Genomic DNA, 21,665 nt, shown 5'->3' on the forward strand with positions numbered 1-21,665 from the left:
TTTCCCTGCTACAAGTGCGATAGGTCGTATAAAAACAAGGGGAGCTTGAAACGTCATCTGCACGACGAGTGTGGAAAATTACCCCAGTACATCTGCAGCATCTGCGAGAAGGGATTCAAACAAAAGGCTAATTTTCAACGTCACAACGCTAAAGTACACGCCCACCTCTTCGCACCACCACAATGAAGATGATGCTCAACTAGTTTCATAGATAAATAAAGATTATTCATTTAAAGAAATTTAAAAAACTTCAAAAAAAAAAAATGCGAAAAAATTGCTAAAAAAATCATAAATAAAAATATTTGTGTTTAACAAATAAGTGTTCACATTGAACAGTATTTAGATTAAATAAGTGTACCTCGCATCAGTCGCGGAAAAATATTTTTTTCTTTTATTATTTTAATGTTCACACTGACCGAGCCATAATAGTTAACCAATGAACACTGAATATTGAAGCCTTTGTTGTTGAATTTAATAAAAGGAGTACTTCAAATGAAGATGGCAGAGTGAATGATCCTTTGAACCAATCACCAATTAAATAATAATAATCATCAAATACCGAAGATTTATTCCAATAAATCAACAATTCGAATAACGCATGGTCTCACGTCAAGGCTCAAGTATGTAGAACGTTTAATAAATAAATAAAATTCAGTAACAAAAATTGTCTGCGTGTGATTTCAGGTAATCAATCGAGGACAGTATATCGACAGATTGTGAGGACATCAGAGCCCCTGAAACCATTTCCCTGTCCCACCTGCGAGAGATCCTACAGTAATAAAAGTACCCTGAATCGTCATCTACGAGAAGAATGTGGAGTAACACCGCGCTACGTCTGTCGTTTATGTCAAAAGGCATTTGCCCAGCGTTCCAACTTCCAACGTCACGTCTGGAGTGTCCACGCAACCCTAATGTGAGTCCTTGTGCAAAAGGACAATAATAACGAGCCCTCGAACGACCGCAGATGGTATAATAATGTTAAAATGAGGTACCATCATCCTCACCGAGCTTCAAAAATTTAATAGATGTAATTATAGTTTTTATACGTGTTAATAAATTCAGTTAATGATAATTACCATAAAACAACTGTATCATCATCTTCAAAGACCCCCACACGATGTAATTAATATTTTTCAGATAATCTCGTTGATTAACCGGTTGATACCTGATATTAACAGAAAATTATTTATGTTTCAGATAATTATCCACGAAGTGGCTGTTCAGGGCGTCGTGTCAACTACGAAAATCCATTCAGATGTCACATATGTGGACGACAATACACCTGGTCCGACTCCCTGAGGCGACACCTTCGAGGGGGTTGTGGAAAACATCCCCTATTCACCTGTCACATTTGTAAACAGGGATTTGATAAAAGATACGATTGTGAAACGCACATTGTGACAGTCCACCACACATACCATTGACACCAATATCGATCTATCGATAATCAATCAATAAAATATCTACCCCCCTCACCCACCCCCGATTTTCATTGACAAACCGACAATTTAATGGTTCGAAAAAAACCGATAAACGACCAACAAATGTTTTTTATTTTCCAGAACCACCAAAAGCCGATGAATATTCATTATTTTGAATTTTACTATTCCCATCCTGAGGTGAAATCACTGATAACTAATTAATAAATTATAAATTTTTTTTAGTCTTCGTCTGATTGAAAAAATCAAAATCATTTGTCCACGACTTCTACATGTGTTATTTCTCGTTTCAGGTCCTTACGCCATCTTCGACGACTATTACAAACGGCTGGGCCGTCATTCTTGTCGAAGATGTGGCAAGGAGTACAGATGGGCCCAGTCCCTGGTACGACACGAGAAAGAAGAATGTGGTAAAGCACCTCAGCACAGCTGTCCCCTCTGTGGCATACGAATTCGTCACAAATGGGTCCTAAACAAACACATGCAGAATGTCCACCAGTTTACGGGCTCCAATGGAAAGAAAATTACCCGCTGACTATTTTCCATTGACATTTTTTAATACCTAACCGAACATGTGAGACGATAATTGTTACGAAGAGTATAGACAATAAAAGATGATATGAGAACGATAAAAAAAATCTATTGTCAACTGAACTGAAAGGAATTGTGTTCGATCTCCATCAGCATTCGATAAATTAAAATATTTTCCAGATGACCTCAAGTCCAAGGACACGATTATTGATGACAATGACAATCCCCTAGAGTAATGACTCCCTAGGGAATATTCTAATATAATTTCTAGGCTTAAACTGGCATTTACGAATGTTTAATAATTTTTTTATTAATATCTTCTGATTTTTTTTAATTTCAGATGCCAGTGACTTCTCACCAGTGAATTACTGTCCCAACTGTGGACGTCATTATCTCCACAAGTCAACCCTGAATCGTCACCTGAAATACGAATGTGGAAAAATCCCTCAATACATATGTTACCTATGTAACAAAGGATTCAAACAAAAATCCAATCTCTTCCAACACAACAGACGTGTCCACGGTCTATCGACATAACAAAAAAAACCCCAACAATTTAATTACCATAAAATAATTTTTTACAGATTAATTAAGTTGAGAATAAATCATGTAAATTACTGAATGAACGATTAACGCTTGAATTACAATTTTGCTTCGAAAAAAAAAAATATATATATTAACACGCTGCTTGGCAGATCCTTTGACAAATCTCTCCCTAATTATTCATCGATCTGTTGATTGTCAAACTAATTAAATTGTACTCGGTGTTGTCTGTTTTCAGGTAATTATCGTGGTACGATATATCCAAGAAAAAATGTATATCCGTGTCACAGATGTGGAAAAATCTACAAATGGAGGCAATCACTGCAGCTACATTTACGAGCTGAATGTGGCAAGGAGCCACAATTCTCCTGTCGTCCTTGTGTTAAAAAATTTAAACACAAACACAATCTTCTCGCTCATTATCGTACAATGTCACATCACGCTACGATAACAAGATTAAATCGAAAGACGTGAAAATTATTTGTAAGATCTCTAGGATTATACATAATTAATAATCAAATATAAATTTTATAATGAATATTATTAATTGTTTATCCCGAATTGTTGATGGCTCGCATGACCTAGAGTAATCAGTAGTTAATTAAAATAATTAAACATTCAAATATTCCCTGAAGACAATGAAATTATTGTGTTTCAGAATTAGTTGCAACGACTGTTTATCCCTGCAACAATTGTGGAAAATTTTTTGCTAACAAGAAGACGATGTGGAATCACAAAATATTTTGTGGAAAAGGACGACAATTTCCCTGCGAATCATGTGGAAAAAGATTTCAACGTAAACATCATCTCATGAAGCACCAGAGGACTGTCCACAAGTTCGATAACATTGTTGCTGAAGTTGTTGACAACAAAGATTGGTTTTATCAGTGGAAATGATAATTAATATCACCTGTTCACCTAATTAACCCTTGAAATGCTAATAAAATCGTAATTATATCCATTATCCTGTAATTATTATCGCATTACCATCATTATGGACTTAATCGTTGTAGAAAAAATCATTAATTATCGACGAAGGTTATAATTATCCTACTTTTCAATCGTTTTTCAGTTATTCCACTGAAGAAGTGGAGCTGCAGCAGATGCGGAAGACGTTACGTTCGTGAATCATCGCTCTACAATCACGTGAGAATTGAATGTGGAAAAGATCCGATGTTTGAGTGCAACAATTGTGGAAAAAAATTCAAACACAAGCATCGATATCGATATCACATGCAGCACGCCTGTCGATATCACAAGACTACCCGGGACACCCAACAATCGATGTGATTATCGATAATAAATTAATGTGATTGTGGAATTATTCGAATTTTTATTTTTCGAAAACGAGTGGACGAGTCTCGGGCAGAAGAAGATATTGTTTATGTCGGAGGTGTTGACGATTGTCGTGAAGAATATTAAAGGACTAGTCGATTATCGAGGATAATAAATGCATTAAAAAATCGATAATTATCGAATTTTCTTTTAATTTATCCTGCGAAACGAGAAAAAAACGGTTTTGGGGTGGGGGATTCAGTGGGTGAATTTAATTTGATGTTTTCTGTTTCAGATGGGTTTGAAGTTTAACTCGATGAGATGAAGAATTGAATCGTTAATTGTTTGTAACGATAATTTTTCAGAAAAGTTTTTTTGTTTATTAATTTTTGGGGGAGAATTTTTTGTCAAGAGCCAATTGGGCATATTAATTTATCTAATTACGACTGGGATAATTTGTTAATTGTCAATGAAGTCAATTGGGTCACGTGAATCCTCTGAAAGACTCCCTTAAGGCCCAGGGCCTCATTTTCAAAAGTTATTTACATTTTTATTCGTTTTTTTGTTATTTACAGAACCTGAACGTTTAAAAATAATTTTTTGCGATCGTGAGATTCCAAAAAATTATAAATATTTCTCCAATTATAAACATGTAAATATATATCTTTAAAAACCCACAAATATTTTTTCTTTTGCAATTAAAAAATATTTTAATGATTTAATAATTTAAATTCAGACAAAATTTACAAAATTTAACTACTAAAATTGTTATAAATCATCAGCATCACATTTTCATCGAATAAAAAATACTCAAAGTACCTGATACCCTTCCAACATCAATAGAAAATTTCAGTTAACATAACAAATGGACTAAATAATTAATTTTCTGTTAAAAAAACCCTAAAACTTCGAAAATCGATTTCTACACTCGTTTTAATTATCAAATGAACTAGATATTCCTCGATATTCTTCCCCTCACCCCACAATTTGTATCTCAGATTATTTAAACTAAAAATCCACCCCCCAGAATCATAAAAAAATTATTTATAAAATATTATCTCCCCTAGAACCTCGTGAAAATTAAAATTCCACTCAATCACGAGCAGAAATGGCTCCAAAAATTCGTATTCCCATCGATAATCCTCCAAAAAACCCTCGCACCCACCCCCAAGTTACCCTCAACCCCCATTCAATGTAATTGTTAATAAAAAAATAAAACAACTGTCTGTTCTGTCTCAAAATAATTTTATCACATCTCACATCACGTCTTCTGCATTCTCCTCATTCAAAATTTTAAAACCAAAAATTACCCCGACTCTGGCATTTGCACTAACAAAATCCCTTTCTACAGTTTCAGGGCCGAGGCTAATGGTGAAGAGACTCGAAAATCTCAAGCCCCGAAAGCCCGTAATTCACAAATGCTACAGATGTGGAAAGGGCTATCAACTGGAAACATCACTAAGACGACATCTTCGATTAGAATGTGGAGTAGAACCAAGACAGAGCTGTGATTACTGTGGCAAAAAATTCATCCACAAATTCAAGCTGACGAATCACATGAGTTCTTGCAAACGAAAAAGAAAGCACTCCCATTTACAAACACTGTAAATTAAATTTTACAAATTTTCATTTGATGTAAAAAGCGATTTTCACAGGAAATAAATTCTTTAATCCAATTAATCGTGACCCAGGCTTCTTCACGTGCCTCAAACCACCCATTCTCCTTAAACTATTGGCTTCTGTGTCATTGATCTGAGAGTTTGCATGACAACTTCGTAGTCTTCGTCAAAGAAACCCCCAAAATAAAATTACCCTAATTATTTACTCATAATTTCAGGTGTCCGAGGGTTGAAAACAGTCGCAGGACGACAATTTTACGTGTCATCATCACGTAAACTCCCTCATTTACCCCGCCATTCAGCCAACACAAAAAATATTTCAACGAGAGAAACATCCGAGGATCAAGGCATGTACCAGTGCTCAAGATGTGGCAAAGGATACAGAGCAAGGACCTCCCTGAGCCGTCACAAAAGACTCGAATGTGGGGTAGTTCCCTGTGAAGTTTGTCCCCTCTGCAAACGACGATTTCGCCATAAATTTGTATTAAACGCCCACATCGTCGCCTGCCAACGAAGATTTTCCGCTGCATTCACACGTGAAAAAGACTAAATCATCCCCCCTCCCCTTCCCAATAATTTTAAAATTAATTTCATCGATAATTGAGCCACCCCAAAGCAGCAGAATCTCCAAAAACATCAAAATATTGTTGAATTCAAAACAATTTCATACAAAATAAACATCAATGAGCCGTAAAATTACGATACTGCTTAATGATTAATTATCTTCCATCATTATCTCACATCATAATCGATATTCTCACCCTCCACCCCCCCCCCCTTCCCCCCTCGTAAATTCCCCCAGGCAACTCTCCACAGCCCTGACCTTCTCTCTAGCGATAAAAAAAAATTGATAAACTGTTTTAATTAATTAATCGACTAATAAATATTATTCATCAGATATGTTGCAGTATGATGATGACATCCAGTGGATGCCCCGCATCATAAACATCCGGAGTGTCAAGCCAGGACCATCAAGACTGAAGTGCAAACAATGTGGAAGACAATTTACATCGGTCTTCAACCTACGAAGACACATAGAATTGACTGTTCAATGTGGAAATGGTGGTGAGAGAACGGAATGTACAATTTGTAAAAAAAAATTACGCCCCGATTACATCGCCAATCACATGCTGACTGTCCACATGAAGCACAAGAAGAGTAAGAAGAGACGACAAGTGAATCCAGGGTCGATCAATCGTTCGTTCCTTCGTAAACCGAAGGAGGAGAAGAATTAAGTGCCTGTTCAGATTTATTTTCTACGAGTAAGTGTCAATTAATAAAAATTATTAACTGTGGTTCGATACGTGAACTTAAATGTTTATTGTCTGTTGCAGATATTCTGAACGATGATGAGGTATTAATTAAGAATAAAACAGCTGATTTTGCTACGGAAATATAATCGAGAGATGAAATTGTATTTTATATATTTTTTTTTCATTCGCAATTGTCGCGATGGCTTTTGGATTTTTAAGGGAAATAAAGAGATTTATTCATTAATTATTATCCACGTCTTTGTAACTATTAATTAAGTCTGATAAATAATGAAAAATGGATTTTTGTACTGCGAAGAATTCAACGAAATTAATTTAAATATTTTTGTTTGCAGATTTATTAAAAAACAAAAAAAGGAGATTCTCTCGATAAAATCACAAGAAAAATTATTGTTTACAATTAAACAACGAGAAATCACCAGAAATCTCTAATTAATTAAGTCTTTCTGTCTTCTATCAATTAATTAAACTCTAACAAACCGATTTTTCAACGTTTCACCCCACCACCCAGCGATTTCCGTGAGTTATCCCCCACAACCTCCACCGAATTTAATTATTTATTTTATTGTTACAGGTTTAACCGAAGGATAAATTAATCCCTGAAATAACGAACCCATAATTCTGGTGTTCGCATTAAAAATTTACTAATCAGCGGAAAAAATCGATGGAATATCGACCCCTCGAGCCAAAAAAAATCGCATCAACTCCCGGATTCCACCCCCTAAATACTCAAGCCCCTCGTCACCCCCCCCCCCAGACCCTCTAAACTACCCCTAAAAAATAAGAACCGAAATTCGCTTCATCTCACTCCTTCGCTAATTCACTCGCATGTTCTCCATAACCATCAGCTTTATTTTAATTAAAACCCCACGAAATCCCCTAACACTCGTTCTCTTTCTGTTCTCCAGGTCGACGAAAGCAGAAATTTCCAAAATTCGAACTAAAACCACAACTGGATTACGATGGAACCGACGACGACGATGAAGCTGAGGAGGAGAACTTCACCCTGGCCTTTGAATTTGACTCTGACGACTCCGATAAGGAGCAGGAGAGCATCGATGACTATCAAGCTAACATCAGTGAGCTCAACTACCTGAAGACACGTCCTGGCAAACGCCGAAAGAAACGAAAGAACAATTGTTCAATGACAAAATACGTTTACTGTAGTATTTGTGGTAGACACTTCACCCAGATCAGCAACATGAAGAGACACGAAAAATTCTGGTGCACACCATCAACTCTTCAAACGGAAAAACGTGTCTGCACTCACTGCGGGGAAATATTTAAGACTCGTAACAGTACAATTAAACATTTGATTGATGTTCACAATGAATAACGTATAGTTTATAATTAATTAAACGTTTGTCGTATCAATTTAATTTTTCAATTGCGATTTCATTGATTAAACTTTGATTTTTCATGGTAATTTCAGTTTTAATTGTCGCATTACCATCGTATACGTTAACTTATCGGTATAACAAAGGGTTAAAGTTAATAATTATTTAATGAAGGTATTTTACTGCAATCAAAAAGACGACTTTCGAGTCTTCGAGTTACGAAAGTTAATTAATGAGGTCGGTTCATCGTGGGGAGCGGAAAATTGCGGGTAAAGGTGACAGAAGAGTTTGATGTGACATAAAAAACAATTGAAAAAATTAATTTTGAAGTAAACAATATAATTAATTTTCAGAATTAATCGATCCTTCATCTCGATAAAGCCCAGTTCATAAGATAAATAACATAAATTCACCTAAAAAAATGAAAGAAAAATTAATTTTCCAATCAGTTTTGACATTTTCATGGACTAAATTTAATTGTAAATTATAATTTTAATTGTCATTTTAATTGTAATTGTAATTGTGTCGATTAAAAAATTTTATATTTGTCCCATCGAGTTACCTCTGGGTTATTCCGACTGAAACGCATAATTTCCGGAAAAAAAAACATCACATAAATGTAAATAAATTAAAAGAAAAAAACTAAATTCCAACTAATTTGTAAAATTTTGACAAAGTAAATTAACTTTAAACCGCAAAAAAACCTGCAAAAATGTATCTATAAAATTCCTCAAATGTTTTACTGTAAAATTTACATAAATTCAATAAAGAAATTTCATTGTATCTGACCATTAAACTCTTCCCTCAACGTCTCGTCCCACGAAATCGTCAGAAGACCTCACCCCCACCCCCAGGACTACCCCCGAGGGTTCGAGAAAACCGAAGAGGAAAAAAATACGAGGAAAACTCCCCCCTATCGTATGTAAAACAATAAACAACAAATTTAATCAGGTGATTAGATTGCCCGAAACAATTTCCCTCGTCCTCAACAAATTAATTATCCCCCCATGAATTTTCGACGTGATAATTAATAATAAACAATCGCGTGATTGATCTTTAACAAAAAAAAAATTTCACTGTTCCCAGGATACGATTTCTACGACTCCCTCCGCCTCTCCGAGACTCGACATCCAAATCCCCTGGAGGATCTTTTTCAACCCACATCGTACCACCCCAAACCTCACCAAACAACCCCATCATCTCGAGGAGGAGGACACCATAATAAAGACCTCCAGTACCACTGTCCCTGTGGCAAAAGATACAAATGGGCAGACAGTCTTCGACGACATCAACGAGTGGAATGTGGCAACAAAGAGAAGAGATTCCAGTGTCACGTGTGCAACAAAAAATTTAAATATCGATACGACCTCCGTAATCACCTGATTACCCACAACTTATCAATAATTACCTCACCATAACAATCAACAATTGAATTTAAACCGAATAATTTAAATAAATTTTAGTGATTACTGTGAAATATTCTGTATCATATCCTACCAACCTCCTGAATCCCCTGGTGATGTACCTGGTGACTGGTAAATTGTTAAACTGATGTTGATGAACAACCAAAAGCAGAAGTATCGACCCAAATGTGTCTGTCCAACTGTGTTGTCCTAAATTGACGAATTACCATTAACAATTGAATAAATCTTACGCAAAATATTGTTATTTATTTTTCTAGAGTGCACACGTTCCTCGGTGAGTCCCATCGACTGGTTCTACCACTACCAGAGTATGTACCTTCGTCTAGTCGCTGAGAATCAGATGACTGAGACCAACATTGGTATCAATGACTACGGATACGACGATAGACTACACGGACAGGTAAATCCTAGACAGAGTCCTGGTGATAATCCAGTTAATTACTCATCACAGCCAAGTGGTTACTACTGTCCAAAGTGTGGTAATGCCTACAGTCGTCCTCACTCCCTCAATCGACATATTCGATTCGAGTGTGGAGTCGAGCCCCAGTTCGAGTGTCCAATATGTCATAAAAAGTCTAAACACAAGCACAATCTCGTGTTGCACATGCGAACACACCAGAAATCTCAATGAGTATTCCAAGATATTCACAGCAACGTTTCTTGTTAATTAAAAATATGAAGACGCAACGAAACGATTTCGATATTAAGTTCACGATATTGAAGATCCTGAACTGATCTTCGAGATGAAAAAACATTTTTGGAAATTGTCTCAGCCAAATTTGATCTATCGATCATTAAAAATAGTCGACCACAGCCTTATCTAGGGTCAACTTCGTTATTTCATTATCATAATTATTAAGTTACAATTACGTGGAGAGAAATTGTTAATAAAAATTCTAGAGATACCAAAGGAAAGGAGAAGCAAAGGGAACGAAAAATGGTACGAAATTTTTCAAAATATTCCCAGCAAATTCTCAATTAGAATTCACCAATGGAATTTCTCTCCAAATTAAAATTTTCTCAAATTCTATGATTTCCAAAGATTAAAAATAATTAAAAAATGTTAATCACTGCCATGAAGATTAAATTTGCAGTGCCATATTATCATAAACAGTCACAAACCAATAAATTCATTGGTCCACTTAGGTATTGCAAAATAGAAATAAGTTAAAACACATCTGTGATGCGATGTGGCTCATGGCTGATGAAAAAAAACTCAAACTAAAGAGGAAAAACAAAATATTTTTGTAAATAATCATAAGTACGTCAACCGCTAAACAACGGAATATTCCATTAGTTGTGTTTAGCGTTGAACAGTCTGATATATTACCAGAAATATATTAATGTTAAAGACTCGAGTGATTATTGTTACAGATAAAAAAAATGTATAATTTTCCGAATAAATATTAAACGTTCATATTGATAATGAGGACTCACTCTTGCAGCATGTGTCGATGTATCAAGTATAATTCTCTTTGGGATCACTTTTCTGCATGCTTTTGCCTTGTGGCATCGTCCTCCCATTATCTGGCTCCTGGTGGTGGTGGTGGTGACTCATGGGGAAGAATTATTTCTGTTTCAGTGAAGAATCCACTCCAGAGAGAGGAGGGTACCTTCAACTGTCCAAAATGTGGAAGATGTTACACACATAAATGTAATTTGGCAAGACATCTCAGGTTGGAATGTGGAGTTGGGCCGAAATTTCAGTGTTATCGGTGTGACAGGAGATTCAAACATCGTCATCATCTCCAGGATCACGAGAAAACCCACAAATGGGATGTCTTCCCATCCCCCAATTAATATACCATTTATTTTTATTATTTTTGTGAAACTGATGCTGTGAATTTTTCAGTCATTTTAATGAGATAATTAAATATTTTATCATGTGCCAAAATTAATTATCACGTCATTCTGTAACTTGTCGACTTATTCCAACCCACACACCCCCAGATGTCCATTAATTAGCTAAATATCACTGGATTATTACCTGATAATGTCGGTTGGTAGCTGTTGGAGACGAAAATCCTCATCACAAAATCAACTACTTCACTTTACACAATTTCACTGATTTAAAGAAAACTTTCATCTGATGTTAATTCCGCGGTTTTATTGATCGATAATCGCGACTGTTATCATTGAACTCGAGAATCTTCATCACTGAGTCAACAGGACCTGTCGAAACACTGGAGATCGTCAGGTGCCAGAATTCCTTTGTTCTTTCACACCCCCACAACACTCAACTGCGTTTGCAACACCAAAATCACCCATAATGCCCCACATATCACTTCAACGTCGATTAACGACACTATTTCCCTCTCACTCACACCAAACACTGTTTTCGACACTGAGACCACACAATGCATATTCCCTCCCTCGCAGTGAGACGCGTCCCTCCCGCCGCCATTACAGCGAGTCGCGTCTCTACCGCCGCCATTACAGCGAGAAGCGTCTCTACCGCCGCCATTACAGCGAGAAGCGTCTCAACCGCCGCCATGACGAAAAAAAAATGATTAAAAGAAAAATGAAGCAATTTAATGCCTTTACTTACCCCTAATTCTGCTCCTGGACACGACTCCCTTATTTTCACATGCCCTAGAGGACAATACACACCTTGGAGAGGTCTACATGACCTCTGGAACCCGTCACGACCACCAAACAATGGAATGCCTTTGTCTCCCCTTCTTGAAACACTTGATTTTTTCACCAAATTTCTCAAAAATTCAATCAACTTTCACTTCACAATTAATTAATAATAATAACTCTCACTTGTGGACGCAAAATTTAATGTTCACTAGGTCCACATCTTTATTAAAACCGGCGAAAAATATCGAACAATGAAAGTTCTTTGTTCTCTTGTCGTTCACTCAACACTTCACTGATTAATTTCACTAAATTAACACGAATTCCATCTCACTGTTGATTATTCACTTCAACTGTTACTCATTATCACCAAAAATCGTGTCTATCAGGTCGACATTCCCATTGGAACTACCAGCAACGACTAACGCCGATCATTCCTTTGTTCTCCTGCTCGTACTGATCAACAAACACATTCAACACTGTTCAACACATTTTTAATGCCAAAATGGCGTCATTTTCCACCAAATTTGGCGACACACATATTAATATTATTAATTTACCCACTTCCCTGATGAGTATCGTGTCGACGACGTACCTTTGTCGGTTCAAATTCGTGATGTGTTCCCAGCGCCGCAGCTTCCTGACCCATTCGTTCACAACAACAACAGACGTCTGAGCTCTCACCCCTGACGCGGCGACAACGAGCAACTCTGGCGCTGCAGTCGCAAGATGGCGGTCGCCCCCAGTGCCGTAAATGTTTACAACAATAAAATGTGATTTTAAAAATACATTTGTTGGTTGACGTACGACGTAAATAATTTCTCAAGTTGTAAAAATAAATCTGTAGGACTCGGAATATTTAATAACAAAATAAATTGACATTTTGGTGTCCAAAACGTATGAGATAATTTGGAGGTTAATTGTTGTTTGTGGAGTTTTTTTACGATGATAAATTATTGCAAAGGCCAGATGTTGATGAGGTGCTGTCAGTATGCCACGAGGAGCCAGTCCAGGTATTTATTTACGAGCACAATCAGGAATTCATTCACCAGGAGACAATCAGATGCTCAACTGGCAGCTGCCAGGAAACAGAAAGTGGTTCATTATGTCACAGCGATTGGATTGCTGACCCTGGGCCTGGCATATGCTGCTGTACCTCTGTACAGATTATTCTGTCAGGTAATTAAGGGTTGGAATTACCCCATCAACTCCTGGACAATTATCTATTTTATTTCTAACGCAATTCGAGTACATCCGGAGGTACTTCGACGCCATCAATTCACGAGACATTTCATGGTACCATGAGATGTTTATTAAGTGATTCACGTGATAATTAATGTGTCATTGATGCTCTGGGTCCAGGCGACGAGTTATGGTGGGACCACCAGCACCCACAGCCCTGACAACGTCGAGAAGCTGAAGCCGGTGAAGGGCAGGACCATCAAAGTCCATTTCAACGCCGACACTGGAGCTGCGATGCTCTGGAACTTCAGACCCCAGCAGAGAGAGATCAAAGTGGCTCCTGGTGAAACAGCTCTGGCGTTTTACACAGCTAAAAATCCGTCTGATCGTCCTGTCATCGGGATCTCCACCTACAACGTACTACCTTTCGAAGCTGGCCAGTACTTCAATAAAATTCAGTGCTTTTGCTTTGAGGAACAGCAGCTGAATCCTCATGAAGAGGTGATAACACATCGAAATTAGGAAAATAAATAAATTCATCGTATCATTTAATCAACAAAAATCAGTAAACGAGACATTTTGCGACGTTTTCGACAATTTTTGTTGATACTTTTTGATTCGTTCAGTAATTAACTTTATTTTTGGTAAATACTTTATAATTAATGTCATTCACATGACATTCTGTCATGTCATGTACAGAAATCAGTGAATTTTCCCAGCAAAAGTGGAATTTCCTTGACATCAAGTTTGTTAATTGTTTATTAATTAGTTTATTCGCATTTTAATTGCACTTTGCTCGGTTTATTTTATTCTAATGAACACTGGACATGTCAAGTACAGTAAATGTTTAGGAGAATATAAAGAAAAATAGAAAATTAATAATAAATTGATTGACATTCGGGGATTGAGGGGAGAAAATTGAATAATTTCTCTTTGCATTATTTATTTTTTGTTTATCGGTTGATAGATTTGTTTTTTTTTATGGCAGTATTAACTATTCCTTGACATTATTAAAGGTTGACATGCCAGTATTCTTCTACATCGATCCAGAATTCGCTGAGGACCCTAGACTAGAGAAATGCAACGACATCACCCTCTCCTACACCTTCTTCGAGGCTAAACAAGGACTGGATTTGCCTGTACCCAGCTACATCAAGAAGCATCTTGCCTAAGGCAATTAGTCAATTGTACAGAAGGTTATTAATTAAATGTTAAACTCTAATTTAAATCAATTAAATTATTAATCGACATTTCCCTGGGTCTAACGTCGTTTTTGTAACGAAATCAATACATTTGTTTATTAAAAAATTCGTTAATCATCAGAATATCGAATTAACACTCAGAAGCCAATCAAATCGATGATTAATCATTCGAAAATGGGATTAATGAGCTCATTATCGAGGATTTTGTGTTTGTTGAACGTTTAAAAAATTTTTGTGACGATAATTAGTTGTTAATCACTTAAAAATCGGGGGGTTATTGTTTACTTTTGTGATTATGGACAGCTTTATGACTCGGACACCCTCGTCGTCGTCCTGGGGACGACGTTCTTCGGCGTCAGGGGGATGATAATCAAAATTTAAGGGATTAATCGACAGCAAATGGGCCTAATTATCATTTGAGATAATTTTTTAACGAAGAAATCTCGGTTTTTTAATTGTTTTTAGAATCTGAATAGAGCATTTACTGGGTAAGCTCGTCTCAAACCACAGACTTTCTCTTTATCGATGTACATAGCATCGATTTTCAAGGACAAATCGTGCTCCAGACCGTTTCTCGTACGCAGGAGTCTCTGGTGCTGGCACTCAAGCTCCTTCAACATCCTGTGCATCTTCTCCACTTGATGATTAATGTCCTCGATCTCCTTCTGGAGGCTCACGTGAGCGTAATCGCGGCATAACTCCAGCTCAGGACGATGCATCCTGGCTTCTAGACGAGTGTGGGCGACCTTCAGGGCGTAGCTCTTGTCGGCGGTTGATTTCCTCATTATCTCGAGGTTCTTCTCGACGTCGAAGATCTCTTGTTGGACCTGGGGCATTCGTGGGACGTTAGCAAAATTCGGGTGAAAATGGAGCTTTTGTTGGAGTTTGACTCCAAAATGAAGTGAATTCCTGGGGAAATGACATTAATTTCCAACTTCCTGAGACGGAAATTGGAAATTTTTCGAGTCTTTGGAGTGGTACCTTGTGGAGATGCTGCTGAAGCTGGTTTTTAGCCTCCAGCAACTCGGAACTTCGTCGAGATAATGCGTTATTTGTGCTCGTCCAGGTCTCCCACATTTCTCGAGACACTCGGTTCACCAGAGCCTCGGCCTCCGCACGTAACTGAACGGATTTAGCTCGTTCAGTCTGGGATTTTTGGATTATTCTGTTGGCTGCGTCTGCCCACGTCTCTTGCTCTGAAACACTTTGACGATTTTTCCAGTTTTAAAGACTAGAACGTGATAGCTGAGGTGATGATGTTCATGGAAAGGATTGACTGATTACCAGGGATCGTATTTTTCAATGCCAGCGTAGTACTGTATGCCATGACTGTAATTGTTTAATTGATGACACAGAGTGTCGATCCCCAGGGCGCTCTGTTTATTCTTCAGATCCAACTCCAGTTGGTGTTGAGATGCTCGACAGTTCCTCAGCTGAAAACCGATTGATTTTGTTTATCAAGAAAATTCCCAGGATTTTACCACTTCAGGAGCTTTTTACATAAACAAATGAACCTCCTAAGAATTAAATAAATCAGAAAATTCATTTTGTTGTTAATTAATTGCGAATGGGCCTCCGAATGGTGACGAAACAATTTTTTTATTAAACAAATTTCTAATTGAAGAGATTAAATGAAGTAGAATTCGTCTGGAGGTGCGTTTCAGGGAAATTCGAGGCAGCTGGTTAGTAATTAAAAGAATTATGATGAGGTAAGATAATTAATGAATCATTTGGATGACAATCGATGCCAACCTGGTTCTTACACCTCTCGAGACAGCCCTCGAGCTTCTTCTGATTGGTTTTGAGGTTAGAAACTTCGTAAAGAAGACACTTCTCCGAGTCATCGTGCACCAGTTCAGTGCTTTTTCGAGCTTCTCGATGGTAGAGACACTCTTCAGCAATGTGAAGTGGCCCTTCGATGTCCTGAACAGCTTTCTCCAGGACACCCCTGCAATCCTGGAGTCTCTCGCACTCCTGAATCAGCCTCTCCAACTCAGCAGCAATTTCATTCCTCCAGAATGTCACGTCTGTTATTCGTTCCCCCAGTCTCCTTCCTGTCTCGTGCTGGGTGATCTGGACCTTTTCCTCTGCTGCCCTGGAGATCGTGAATCATTTTCAGGGAATGTCAGGAGTTTACTGCACCATTTGATGTTTAAACAAACGATTTAACAATCAAAGTTCACGTCTTATCGTGTTTTTTACTGATTTTTTACAGAATTCGTGGGATAATTTATTAAATTTGGAGGTTAGGAATTTGTTATAAACATAATTTGATGAAAAGATTCAGTTTTAGATGTGTAAATGCACTTTATTGTTGTGGTAAATCAGCTAATGGGGGTAATTACCGCATGATCTTGACAGCATCATTTCGCATCCTCTCGGAGTAATAAGTATTGGCGTCTGCGTCATTATAAAATTTAATTTGCTTCTGGAACCACTCGTTGGGGGTGTACCTGGTGTGAAGGGCGGATTGAGAGGCGTGGACAGGGTTCCTCTGGTATCCAGTCACCAGGTTGGGGAACTTCAAGGGCTCTGTCGACATTCCAGTGGCTGGATCCACAGCATAAGTGGAAATACATTTTTTTGATCTGCATAAATGAGCGTTTTAATGACATATTAATTATTTCTAATCACAATTTTCATTGTTTCGATGACTCAAGGTCTTAAATAGCACCTTAATCCCTTTTAGTCCCTCAAAAAACTGCAAAATCCCTTCTCCAATGGAACTTCTCATCTGTCTTTACGTTTAAAACGAAAAAAAAAAGGTTTTCTTTGAGTTTTTAATTGATATTTAATTAATTATTAACGATTAGTTCTTGAGAACTCAAAGATCATTCGAGTTAATTAGTCAGTTCTTTTGTTTGTAAACCCAATGAGAGAATATTGATTGAGAATTGAAGATAAAATCCTTACAAAGGCACCAGCTGAACGTTCTCGTACCCAGCACTCGGTCTCCAAGGCATTAGTGTATGATTTTTATGGTAATCGATTGATTTCACTGGAATTGCTGGCTCCAGACAGGGCATGGAGGACCCCACATTCCCCCAGGGCTCGATTTGCTGGAGAGAAAAGTCATTAATTTAATATACCACCAGATCAGGCCAATCCATTAAATTAATTCATTAAAAATCAGCAAATCCAAGTGAAAACGACAAACAACAATTCCATTTATCGACGAAAACCCTTTCTCCACTGTCTCCAGTGGATACAATCCTTCGAATCAAGTTGGGGAAGGTCAAGGTTCACGAGGGGATGTCAGTGAGTCAACCACAATGGCAGATGTCCCAGCAGAGGCTCCAGAACGTACGTCAATTTCGTTATTTGTTGCTTTAAAACTCCAAAAATGTACAAAAATCCTGTTGGACAACAATTCTTACTGTTCCTTTGTCATTATGGCATGATAAATACTCGTCAATCACACCAGGAAGCAGTTGTTGTCCCTCCAATTGCTCCTGGAGAGGTTATGTTTGCACAAATGTCGCTTGGACTCCAGTCACATCCCCCAGGATTCAGTAAAAAATGATATTTCATGTCTTCAGATTGTCCTGGGACGCAGAGTGACTCTGCAGGAAAGTCTTCAGCATGTGCTGGATGTCCAAACCAGAATATCTGTGCGTCAGGTGCCACAAAAACCCCAGACCCTGGCATTGCCCTCGTGAAGGAACGACTCGAATGTGTTAAACACAAAATCCTGATATTGTCAGGAAAGGGTGGAGTTGGGAAGAGTACAATGACATCGTTGCTGTCAAGAGCATTGGCAGCAGACGATCCGGAGAGAAACGTAAGGACTCGAAGATGGTGGGGTAAAGCAGTTTGACTTTAGTCTTCAATAACTTGAGAACCTGAGAGTGAAATTCTCTGATTTTTTTTATGTTCATTCTTCATCAGTTTTAGAATGACATCTGATTTACTCGAATCATTCGCTTCGTCAGGACATATTAAACCGTTTTGCCCCATGATTAGTGATTTAGGAAGCTCGAGAAAGTCACGAGTGCAAAGAACTTTGTTAATAATTAAGAAAAAACTCCAGGAGATGAGGGAATACAACAAATATTTGTTGTTTTGCTGAGATTCTCACGAAATTAACTAATTAAGAGATTAAAATTAAAACATACGACGATGGGGACAAGTAAACTAAACTGTCAATTGTTTAATTATCGTTTAAAGATCGAAATTCATTCGTTTTATTTATTTATATAATTGTTTAATAGCTATCGACAGTCGAATGGGCTTTTCACCCTCAGAACATACGTTAAAGTGATCGATTTATGAAGAATTAATTAGTCAGTCATAATTAATTGATGTTTTATGAGTGACTTTGTGGACAGGGAGTTACCCTGAGTGTTTTCGTCTTAATTATCATCGTAAACTCACCCGTTTTCCTAGTCCAAGCACATCAATGTGATCCTCGATGTACATTGTGTCATGTCAAGCACTGGGAGACCCTCGTGGTACAGAATATCTTGGAATATCTCGGTATCTATAGCTATTTGTGTCGTGTCGGTCTGTACCAGGGCCCTATCGATTCCCCCAAATACATTTCCACCAGGTTTATGTAGTTGATAGACATTTACTGAATCACAGGTGCACTCGAGGGCATCAGGATGTTGTTGGGGTACATATTTTTGAGGTATTGATTGGATCTGAGTGATGTATCACTGGGGGTTTCTGTGTCGCAGGTCGCTGTTTTGGATATTGATATTTGTGGACCTTCACAGCCGAGAGTCCTTGGAGTGCTGGGGGAGCAGGTGCACCAGAGTGGGTCTGGGTGGTCACCGGTCGTAAGTCCCATTAATTTTTTAGTTTTTATTATACGAAGAAACGTTTCGTCGAGATTCGGAAAAAAATATTTTGAATTTGAGAAAAAAAGGATTTTTCGTTCAAAAAAATTCCAATTTCGATTTTATTAAACAATTTGGAGCCTAAATTGTTTAATAAACATTGTTTCCTAATTTTTTAAGTTGAAAAACAATTTTTTTTGCTGTTTTTCGTTTTTATTTTGAGTAAATTGAAGGAATTTGAAGGAGGGGAATGAAATTAATTGAATTAATTGTTTAAAATAATGTTAATACAATTATATATTTTTAATCACCTTTAACACTTCCATTTGTTATTAAACAAAACATATAGTTAATATTTTACAGTTGATTTCTTCATTTAACTCTCAAATTAATATTTTTTTTCCTGAGATCAGCTGTCTCCTGACTTTCTGGCTCTCGTATATTTTCTAATACAAATTTTTACCGCAGTATATCGAAGACAATCTATCGTTGATGTCCATCGGGTTCCTCCTGGGGAGCCCCAGTGACGCCGTCATCTGGAGAGGACCAAAAAAAAACGGTAAACCCATCACTTTTCGTCATTCAAGCGCTCGACCTGACGATTCTCATAATTATTTCCCTCCCAGGAATGATTCGACAGTTTCTCTCGGAGGTCGACTGGGGAAACCTCGACTACCTCATCCTGGACACACCCCCGGGTACCTCCGACGAGCACTTATCAGCGACAACGTACCTCAAGGGCGCGGGAATCACTGGAGCTGTGGTGGTGACAACTCCCCAGGAAGTTTCACTGTTAGACGTCAGGAAGGAGATCGATTTCTGCCGGAAGGTGAACATTCCCATCCTGGGAGCCATCGAGAACATGAGCCTCTTCGTCTGCCCCAAATGCAAAAGCACAGCAGAGATATTTCCTGCCCTGACTGGAGGAGCTCGACGAATGGCAGAGGATCTGGATGTTGAGTTTTTGGGAGCTGTTCCCCTGGATCCTCTGCTCGCGAGGTGCTGCGACGAGGGGAAGAATCCTCTGATGGATATGCCAGGGTCACCAGCAATTGCTGCTGTGAAAAAAATTGTCTCTAGTGAGTATTTTTGGGTTAATTTGGGGGAAAATGGACCGGGGAGTATTTTATCGAGTGTTCAACACTGTTTTTATCTTAAAAATAAGTTGTTGATTTAATTAGTTGATTAATTTAATTTAATTTGACTGTTTTGTGACCGCAGGACTCGTCGAGATGTGTGAAAAGCGAGGAGAGTAACACGACTGCTGAGTAATTAAAGCTGGAGGTTAATTAATATTAATCAATGAAGTGTACTATTTTTATGGAAAATAAATGTTGTATTATAATCGATTTTATTTTTGTTTTGGGCTCGTTCTGCGTTGTTATTAATTGTTGTTAATAATTATTGGATTCATGAAAAGCTTAATAACAATGTCAATAATAAATATAAATTAATAAATTAGGTTGATAGTCGATAATAATATTTCTTTCCGCACTAGATCGGGCAAATAACTCAATTTTTATAAACAAATATTAAAATTATTAACTTAAATATACATATGATTAAATAATAGCAATAAATATTTATTATTGGTAAATAAACATTGTCAATAGGGCAGTTTTATACTCAATAACAGACTTGTCTAGCAATTACGTGCATTCAAACGTCGAGTGAATGACGCGCAGGCGCGTGAGTTGGGCGGCCATTGCGGCGCGCGCAGGGTGCGCAGTAGGGTTGTTATGCGCAGTTCGGCCACTCAGTTGACGCATAGGCGATGAGTCGGCTGTTGCTCGGGGTATCGTGCGGTATCGTGTTCCTTCGCGTCGTTCGAATAAGCCGGGGTTTGGCCAGAGACCGGCCCGGGTTTGGTAGGGTATCGCGGTGTTTTTAGTATCATTAACAAGTGTTTTAACGGTGTGTTAATTAATTAATTAGTAATAATCGGGATAAAACGGGAATTTTCGCGAAATGGCGTCGGTTTTGGTGATTGGGATCGCGTCTTTGTGTCCCTGGGTTTTCTTTCCGAGTTTGTTGTGGTGTGCGGTGTTTACATCGCCCCGAGGTGAATCCTGATGATGTTTTAACATCAATAGTAAGTGAAGTTGGACAATAAAAGTGTCGATGGGCATAGAAAACGATGAATTATGAGATTTTGGGTGTTGGCGTCGGTTTTGGCGTCCTTTGTTAAACCGGGGAATTCGCTGTTTTGAGGTGTTTATGGAGCCCTTCGACAGTGTTGGCTCGCGACCTGGAGCCGATAGTCTGTTGTTTACAATCTCCAGGTCGGTTACTTGGGTTTAAACATTAATAAATGGAAATCAGTGAAAAAAATGTGATTTTTTATGCAATGGCGTCCATTTTGGCGGTTCTCGCGTCCTGTAAAAAACGACTCTTTTGATTGGCTGTTTTTTTTAAACAAAGAAACTTTAGATTCTGTGGGTTCAGTTGGTGTGTGAAGTGAAAACAAAGGAAAAATGTGTA

General features: G+C 37.8%; 3 protein-coding genes and 3 long non-coding RNA genes across 11 annotated transcripts in view; 4 read left to right on the top strand and 2 right to left on the bottom strand.

The window, feature by feature from the left end:
• LOC135171349 (uncharacterized) overlaps window positions 1–12,649 on the bottom strand; it is a 40,089-nt gene extending 27,440 nt beyond the window's left edge. The window contains exons 1-2 of the long non-coding RNA XR_010300552.1: window positions 11,427–12,649; window positions 10,877–11,058 (exon numbers count right to left, since the gene is read on the bottom strand). This is a non-coding gene — a long non-coding RNA (uncharacterized LOC135171349). The remainder of the gene's footprint in view (window positions 1–10,876; window positions 11,059–11,426) is intronic.
• Window positions 195–3,983, top strand: LOC135171335 (uncharacterized). 6 transcript variants are annotated; one of them, XR_010300531.1, is made up of 5 exons: window positions 195–620; window positions 685–1,027; window positions 1,198–2,996; window positions 3,172–3,481; window positions 3,586–3,983. It is a non-coding gene; the product is annotated as an uncharacterized LOC135171335 (long non-coding RNA). The 6 variants fall into 6 exon arrangements; XR_010300529.1 differs by having other exon boundaries at window positions 3,172–3,461; XR_010300530.1 differs by having other exon boundaries at window positions 1,198–2,202; window positions 2,311–2,996; window positions 3,172–3,983.
• LOC135171342 (uncharacterized) lies at window positions 5,969–6,910 on the top strand. The gene is made up of 2 exons (XR_010300546.1): window positions 5,969–6,669; window positions 6,742–6,910. It is a non-coding gene; the product is annotated as an uncharacterized LOC135171342 (long non-coding RNA).
• A 99-nt stretch (window positions 12,650–12,748) lies between the features above and the next one.
• On the top strand, window positions 12,749–14,485 carry LOC135171333 (cytochrome c oxidase assembly protein COX11, mitochondrial). The gene is made up of 3 exons (XM_064137816.1): window positions 12,749–13,198; window positions 13,382–13,702; window positions 14,218–14,485. The coding sequence occupies exons 1-3, from the start codon at window positions 12,965–12,967 to the stop codon at window positions 14,371–14,373; spliced, it is 711 nt and encodes a 236-aa protein (XP_063993886.1). The 5' UTR covers window positions 12,749–12,964; the 3' UTR covers window positions 14,374–14,485.
• Window positions 13,812–18,837, bottom strand: LOC135171327 (tektin-3-like). The gene is made up of 7 exons (XM_064137811.1): window positions 18,778–18,837; window positions 17,317–17,462; window positions 16,749–16,991; window positions 16,156–16,498; window positions 15,688–15,836; window positions 15,385–15,607; window positions 13,812–15,230 (listed from the first exon to the last, which is right to left on the bottom strand). Exons 1-7 carry the CDS (start codon window positions 18,820–18,822, stop codon window positions 14,865–14,867), a joined length of 1,515 nt encoding a protein of 504 aa, XP_063993881.1. The 5' UTR covers window positions 18,823–18,837; the 3' UTR covers window positions 13,812–14,864.
• LOC135171330 (cytosolic Fe-S cluster assembly factor NUBP1 homolog) lies at window positions 17,459–20,533 on the top strand. The gene is made up of 6 exons (XM_064137814.1): window positions 17,459–17,706; window positions 17,943–18,184; window positions 19,083–19,184; window positions 19,653–19,743; window positions 19,811–20,263; window positions 20,406–20,533. The coding sequence occupies exons 1-6, from the start codon at window positions 17,676–17,678 to the stop codon at window positions 20,438–20,440; spliced, it is 954 nt and encodes a 317-aa protein (XP_063993884.1). The 5' UTR covers window positions 17,459–17,675; the 3' UTR covers window positions 20,441–20,533.
• The last annotated feature ends 1,132 nt before the right edge of the window (window positions 20,534–21,665 follow it).

This window comes from Diachasmimorpha longicaudata, chromosome 19 (assembly GCF_034640455.1).
Source record: "Diachasmimorpha longicaudata isolate KC_UGA_2023 chromosome 19, iyDiaLong2, whole genome shotgun sequence".
In the NCBI taxonomy this organism is placed as follows: Eukaryota; Metazoa; Arthropoda; class Insecta; order Hymenoptera; family Braconidae; genus Diachasmimorpha; species Diachasmimorpha longicaudata.